Consider the following 7627-nt stretch of genomic DNA (forward strand, 5'->3'; position numbering starts at 1 on the left):
AAGCGTTCATTTAACCAGCTACAGACAGACAGGTGTAGAACATGGCACCACGCTCAGCTGTGCAAACCTCGAACCTATGTGATCTAAAAATGATCCTGCATTATCTGTGCAACACAAAATCATACAGGAAGTATTCCAGCATATTCAATATGAAATACAATGCATCAGTAGGCACAAATACCAATATTCACATTAGAACTGTGCCAGTGATGGCATTCCTCAGCTTTTACTATGCTGAATCGAATACAGTGCATTTACAGCATATACCATGTTTTAAGGCAATGTGTGGAAAATTAGCACAAGGCTACACCGTTTAGAATTAAATGCAGTTTTACAGAAAAAAAGTGTGAGATTGGTTTTTTACGTACTGCTTTTGATGTTCCACTCCCTGGCTCAGTTTGACTTCTGGAAGAAGAAATAAAGGTGATCAGAAGTTAAAATAAAGCACTTGTACCCAGCTTAAAGCAGTGAAAGCAGATTACAGAACCTGAAAACCAAAACAATGTGTTCTGATAGTCTAGTGAATGTCGAAATGTATTTGTATCCAGAAACTGGTCTCTCTTGGGACATGCAGCGCAACTAAAACAAAACCCCTAAGTCACATGTCTACTTCATCACAAATTACTCTAAGAGTTCTAAACTTCTTGTTTGCACGGGTCACCAGCTGGCAAGCCTTGGTCTTTCCTCTATAGGCTCGTGTGCAAAAATACCCAGATTTGGGGCGTAAGAACACTTGCCATATCCCACCCCCCTCCCCCAAATGCAAGAACTAGTCAAACACTGAGAATCAGACTCTTTGGAGGATGGAGCAGATGGTAAGTTTACACTACAATGCAAATGCCTCTCTCTCTCTACTACAAAAGCAGTAAAAGCAAACACAGAGAATAAGGAATCTCTCCACACAGAGGAAACGGGATCTACAGCTTGGGTCTCAGAACAATCAAGCCCAAGAACAAACCCAACAGCATCATCTTAAAAGTTACCATTGTTGGAGTTTGAACCCCATGTCCCAGCAGGCCTAAAAATGTCTGTCTGCTTTGGTGGACACAGGTTAAAATCCACCTCATTCCACCAAAACCTAACAGCAGCTTTAGCAGGAGAGGTACAACCTGAACGCCTCTGTGAACTGACGTCCATAAACCAAGTTAACACCCTGAAACCCCTAACCGAGCAGGCAATGCTTTACAGATACCTACGCAGCATGTGTTTTGCTGATAGCTCTGAGTCCTCTGGCAGGGATTCTTCTGACAATAACTGATGAGTTCTTCGGAATCAGGGCATTATCGTCAGTGTATTCTGAAAAAAACATGAATTCAGAAAAAAAACCTTTGTGAATTCATAGGAATGTATATTCGTATGTAATTACATAGCACTTCAGAGAATACCTTTACAGCTATGAAAGCAACATTTTATATGTAACATCACGCTTTTGTTGTCTCAAACACACTAACAGTACATTTCAAGTAATCTTTGGGTTTGATCATCAAACACAAGCAGCAAAATCTTTTTCTTTTTTTTAAAAGTAGTTTCAATGCCAACAACAAAAGGGTCTCAGAGGTCACAAAAAGAGAGTCTGCTAATGCATGAAGTTCTTTCCTGATGGAGATTCAGTTGCTTTTGCTTCTGGTAGGCTACAAAACCAGTAGATCTTTGGAGAAAAACAAGGTCTCCCCTGCAGAAACCAGATTGTAACATCTGACTGGCTTGCCCTGCAACAAAACAGGCGCTTGGCTAAAGCATGAAGCTCTGTGCCATTGCCTTCCAAGGTGTTCACTAAAAGTGATTTCCTTCTGCTGCCAGTGCTCAGGACTGACAGAACAGAGAGGAGAGCCTGCCAACTCTGCTTCTGCGAGCTTAATCCGTCAACAGCCACACTTATCAGCTGGGCAGTGCTTCACATTTCAACGGAAACTGTTGGGGTTTAACGCAGCAGCCAGCAACGAGGTCCCGACAGCCGCTCGCTCACTCCTCCCCTTCCCCCCCAGTGTGATGGGGAGCAGAAATGGACAGAAGGGGAAACTCAGGGGCTGAGATAAAGACAGTTTAATAAGACAACAAAGGAAATACTACAGCTACTACTGCTACTGAATATGCAAAACAAACTCTATACAATACAATGTTCCCACCACCTAATGACCGATTCCCAGCCAGTTCCCCAGCAGCGATCACAGAACCTGGAACTTGCAGATTTCATGAATTTTGCAAAATTCCTGCTGAAGACCAAACTCCTGCAAAAGTTCGAACTCCCAGACAGGAGAGGATGCCAACTCATAGAAAAGCGAATTAAAGAAAAAGGATGCCTACCCCCCTGCTAGCCACCCTTACAAATTGAGCGTGCCATCCCTGGCATGGAATATTTCCGCTGCCCAGCTTGGGCTGGCTGTGCTCCCTCCCAGCTCCTGCGCACCTGCTTGTCAGCTGAGCATGGGAGACTGGAAAAGTCCCTGACTTCATAGCAATGACTGAAAACATCCGCATTGTCAGCACTGTTCTCCTACTAAATCCAAAGCACAGCAGCTACTGGGAGGAAGATTAACTCTATCCAAGCTAAAACCAGGACAGTAATGAAACTGCAGTGCTAGGATTTGAATCACAGAGGCTTTTTTTTGTTGGGGCTTTTTTCAGCTTGCTTTCACAAGGAAGGCAGAATTGGCTCAAAGTAAAGCTGTCTCTCCCCTCTTAAGCTAATCGTCTAGTTTGAATTAACCAAAGGGATGTGAATTCTTTCGATTCACTTTTCGCAGAGCAGAGACACTCAAACTAAATCACTTACAAAGACAGGCTTTAACAGCCTTTCGAAAACAGAGTGTGCCTGAAGCTCTCCATGCTTTGCCTTGGCTTTCACCACGCTAGTCTTCTGCAGAGGAGGGAAGCCTTGTGACCTTTTATATAAAGCCCAAACAAAAAAAAACACTACCTGTGACACTTCGACTGAATAAGCTTAAAATGCAAAGGCCTCTCCACGAGAACAGTGTTTATCTTGTTCTTACACAAGCTGGATAAGATTAAATCTTCTAAAGCACTGTCAGCAGCCATTCCCTGTAATCTGCCGACGGTCTTCAATATCAAAAGCCCTTACCCTGACAGACGAATCGGAACGATACTCTGAAAACCAAAGATGATGTATGTCTAGTCAAGCTCCGTCAGGGTGGTTTTACTCAGTGATCACACACAGAACAGGAATATTTCACAATTTACACTCCATTTTTCAGCATATTATTCCTACAGGCAGGAACCTCTCTCAGACCAAAACATACCTATCAGAAGACAGTATTTCAACAACGAAATGAAAATTTTACTTCTATTTCCAAATGATGGAATCCTTCTTCAGAAAACTGGGAAATCTTTGAGACAAAACTAATTTCTGATCTTAACCCCTACGGAGCCGAACAGCAAGCTTCCTCGGGACTTTGGAGCAGTTTCAAATCATAGGAGAAAGGACTACTAATGACAAAAACAGAAGCTTTTACAGAAGTGCTAGCCTGAAGCCAACAGCTGGAGCTCTTCTCAAAAGGAAAATCTCACCACCACACAGCCACTGTCAAGAAAGGCCTGCCCTGGGGCTGTGTGATGGAGCAGGAGCTCAAACAGCTGTCGGGCCCAGACAAACCACTGCCAGGAGATAGTGCCAGCTGCAGTTCTCAAAGCCCAAAGCAGCTGCTTCTACCTGCTGAACGGAGTCACACAGAGCACTCCTTTTGGTCCACACCACAAACCACTGGATTGAGATTCCAGAGACGGAGGATAAGCAACAGCGGCTCCACAAAAAGACAGGAGTTTGCTGTGCCTGTGCCGGACTGAGGATGGTGGTTGTTCTGCGGATGACTACAAAGGGTAGCACCTCTCCGAGAAAGAGACTGAATATATGAGGATAGCTGGATATGACTAAATATTTTAAAGCACTGTCAGCAGCCATTCCTTGTAATCTGCCTACTGGCATCTCCCAGCAGGAACCTGTTCCCCGAGGGCAGCAGCATCCCCTGGCAGAGACTTGGCAACTCCCAGGACCTACAAAGTAGCGTCCCTCGGCCTCACCACACACCTCAACCTCTGCAAAGTGAGCAGTGACCTCCTGCGCAACAAGGCGACTTTTCACACGTGTCCAAGCAGAGCTCCAACAGAAATACTCAGCAAGCTGGAGGTAACAACATGGGTGATTCCTACTCCCTTTGAGCACAAAACTTGTTTTACTGCCAGTGACGGACAGTGAGTGGCTACTGGGCTTTTCTCAATCTGACCTGAGATTAAAACTAAGGATTCAATTCAGCAAGCTTGCAAAAGCAAAGGAAGATTTGGATGTTATAGTAAAGTCAGGAGCAGAAGAGACAGAACAGTCAGGAAAGAAGTATTTCAAGGAACGAGTGGAGGCAGGCAAGTTAACAGCTACTTTGACTGCTGCCTCATGATGACTTAGAAAGCTTAAATTAACAACTGCATTAGTATCCACAACCTTCTTCCTGCAAAAAAGTACAAACAACTCAAGCCACGCTCTGAAATTTATACTGCTTCACATTTAATGCACCACTTAAAAATTCCATTTTTCAATTCACCTATAATTCTAAAAATCTGCTAGTTTTAATAATTTGGGTCATATATACGGTATAAACAGGTTACTGAAAAAAGTTCCTACTTTCTTTTATGGCCTGCTTTAATCCACCATTTTGATGCTGACAGCATTGCAAAGGCATCTCTCTGAGCACTGTCTAGAGAAGTATTTTCACTCCGATAAAGGACAGAAGCTCAGCAGAAGTCATCAGAAGGCAAGCCTACATGCGAAACGACAAAGAAAAGCCTTTATTAGGCTTGGATGTCTTGCTCACCAGCTGTTACGTGACTGGGGAAGCGATCTGCAGAGTAAGAGATCAAAATGACTGCTGACATGCCAGACTGCCTCGACCAGAAAACAGGGTACTTCCCAAGAACACATTTTCTCCCTGCTGCTTAAAAATATGCTTTCTCCTCATCTCATTTTTCAACTCTGTTCTAATCAGCACCACTTGCACACTTTGTGACAAACCAGTCCTCTGTGTCGCTGGCACTGCCTCGAAACATCCTGATTAATAGACTGGACTGCTATTTCTGCATTTTCAGCTTCCACCAAAAGAGGATCCCAACCACAGTTGGTATCTCATCCTTGCTTGAATTAGCTAGTGCAGTAGGCCAGATGCTTCATGGAACTTTGATTTGCATTATGATTATACAGTACTGTGCTCCAAAAGAGCACCTGCATTGCTTTGAAAGGATGAGTCAATAAAATCTAACATACTTTCAGTCATTAATCTGATTACACAGACTGCCTGATGCCTTAATGCCTTATTGGCATGGCTTGCCACTTCAGCGTGTGACTGGGAAAGCGAAAGCCGAGCTGGACACCCCGTGGTAATGAACTAAAAGACACCTGCCCTAAGCCCCTGGCCAAGGGACACTGACCTCGCTGACCGCACAGCCCCGAGAGGTCCCAGCCCTGCTGGGGACAGAGCCCGAGCAGCTCCTTCCCAGACAGACCTTGCATGGGCTCCACTGAAACATCATGGTTTTGGAATGGGCACACGGCTTACCCTCAGTTCACCCAGGGAAACGGGGAACTCCAAACCCTTTAGGAAGGCTCCACACAGCAATGCTGCCTGGCAGCCCAGGAATTAATTGCACGCTGAGGCGTAACCAAAGAAATCCCCCATACTAGCACATCAACAAAACGGCACGGGGAAGGGCAAGCCTTAAAAGCTGCTGAAGTGTCTGCTCTGAAATGCTCAGTTTGCGCAGTCTTGAAGACAGCAGCTGTGAGGCCAAATGGTTTCACTCAGAGTTAGCACGAGGTTTTCTGAAGACATCACATCGTGGCACTACTACAGCTCTCAAGTGCGTGCTGCAACACTGAACTCCAGCAACGGCTGACTTCAAGAGACAGTCTGCCAAGAGCACTGTTCTTCCCTAAAACTATTCATCTAAGGCCAGTTCAGATGCCCATTTTGGTGTTACAGTTTGTTGATTTTGCCTGATAAGCAGAACAGCACATTCTCCAAGTGTTCTGAGTCAGAATGTTACAGAAACCTGAGTCACGGAGTTTGCAGTTCTTCCACAATAATGTGAAAACATCTGTTATAAAAGACAGGTCATGAAATTCACATCAAATTTAATAGAGGCAAGTTAAAATGCATCATTCCTGAGAACAGGCTTTTGGAAGGGAATTCTGCCTTTACAGAACACGCGTCTATAGGAAGCAGGGAAGAGGGCACGCCAAACCCCCACACCCCCACTTTTTAAAACAGGTCCTGATTATCCCCACAGATATCCTCCCAAACCTTTTTAGCATTTTACCTAGAAGAATTCCAGGACACCAAAGCTTCTGTGAGCGCTAAATGTCGCCCATCAACCACATATTCCTCCATGCCTAGCTCTGCTCTAAAGCACGGATCCAAAGGCCGTCGTCAGAACAGCAACCCCAAACAAACAGCTCTGTGAGGCCTCAACACAAGTCACAGCTACCGGTCGTGGCTGAATGGCATTACCGCTGCCCACCCCGCGTATCCCCGGTGCCGCTGGCCCTCCTGATCCCCCGCACGCTGGCGGGACGAGCCCCAGGCTGACTCACGCTACGCTGAGTTGAGCTGCAAAGAGCAGAGCGGGGCTCCCGCAGGCTGCAGCCCCATGCGGTGGTCTGCAACTCCACCAGCCGGGCGGTCCCCGAGGCCCCGTGCCCGCCGCCCCACTCACCTTCTTTGCTCTGGGCGTCGGTGATCTGCAGGTCGCAGTTGGATGCCTTCAGCTGCTCGCGGCCCATGATCTGGCACTTGAGGTCATGCAGGGAGATGTGGAGGCCGTGGAAGCTGATGGTATCAAAGTCCAGTTTGGCAGAGAACTTGTAGTGCACGCCAGGCATGGCTGGGGCCAGGCGGTGCCTGCTCCGCGATGGCGTCTGCTGGTGGGCGGGAGGACGATGGGGAGAGGCCTCCGCGGCCCCGGCTCAGCCTTGGCTCCCTCTCGTGCACCCAGCGCTGCCAGGCACGACCGCTGGCGACGGCACCAACAGAACCCCTGCCTCAGGGTTCCAGTGAGGGGTTTCCCGGCCGACAGCCGCAAGCACGTCACTGCGCACACAATGGCACACGGCAACCACCCCCCGCGCCTCATGTGACCCAGCACATTGTGACAAAAGGCCCCGTCACACGGGCGGGGAGTCCCGCCCTCTTCCTCCTAACACCTCTGAGAGCCATATTACCTAAATATAATAAAAAAGGCTTGTTGTAGTCTGGCAGGGCTAACGAGGGAGCTTCCACGACTGCTGGGTTTACATCTTTCAATGCCTTTTGGGCTGCCAGAGTCCGGAAACCCTCCGCATTTCCTCTTTAACCAAGGGATAGAGGTTTTTGCTCTTTGTGTCTGTTTGTTTCTCCTGTTAATGGGGATTTGGAAGCCTAGGTTTTCACGTGGTAGCCTGGCTTATAAGCCTGTGGCGGAATACGGATTATACGTATTCATTCCAGAAGTCGGCCATAGCCACAGTCCAAACTCCAGCAGCAGAGGCAAACAAGCCTGGCTGTTGGATATGCACCAAAGCCCACCCTCTACCAGAAACCACCTCTCCTTGCTATCTGTCCCCTTAAAGTCTCAGTGGGACCAGGACAGG

At 47.1% G+C, this 7627-nt stretch overlaps 1 protein-coding gene across 1 annotated transcript; it reads right to left on the reverse strand.

Moving 5' to 3' along the window:
• Positions 1 to 335: 335 nt before the first annotated feature.
• Positions 336 to 6880, reverse strand: LOC142359402 (E3 ubiquitin-protein ligase RBBP6-like; the record flags this gene model as incomplete). The annotated part of the gene is made up of 3 exons (XM_075412029.1): positions 6715 to 6880; positions 1197 to 1296; positions 336 to 405 (listed from the first exon to the last, which is right to left on the reverse strand). Coding segments are annotated over exons 1-3 (336 nt in total), but the record flags the coding sequence as incomplete, so codon positions are not given.
• Positions 6881 to 7627: the final 747 nt, after the last annotated feature.

This window comes from Opisthocomus hoazin, unplaced genomic scaffold, assembly GCF_030867145.1.
Source record: "Opisthocomus hoazin isolate bOpiHoa1 unplaced genomic scaffold, bOpiHoa1.hap1 HAP1_SCAFFOLD_163, whole genome shotgun sequence".
In the NCBI taxonomy this organism is placed as follows: domain Eukaryota; kingdom Metazoa; phylum Chordata; class Aves; order Opisthocomiformes; family Opisthocomidae; genus Opisthocomus; species Opisthocomus hoazin.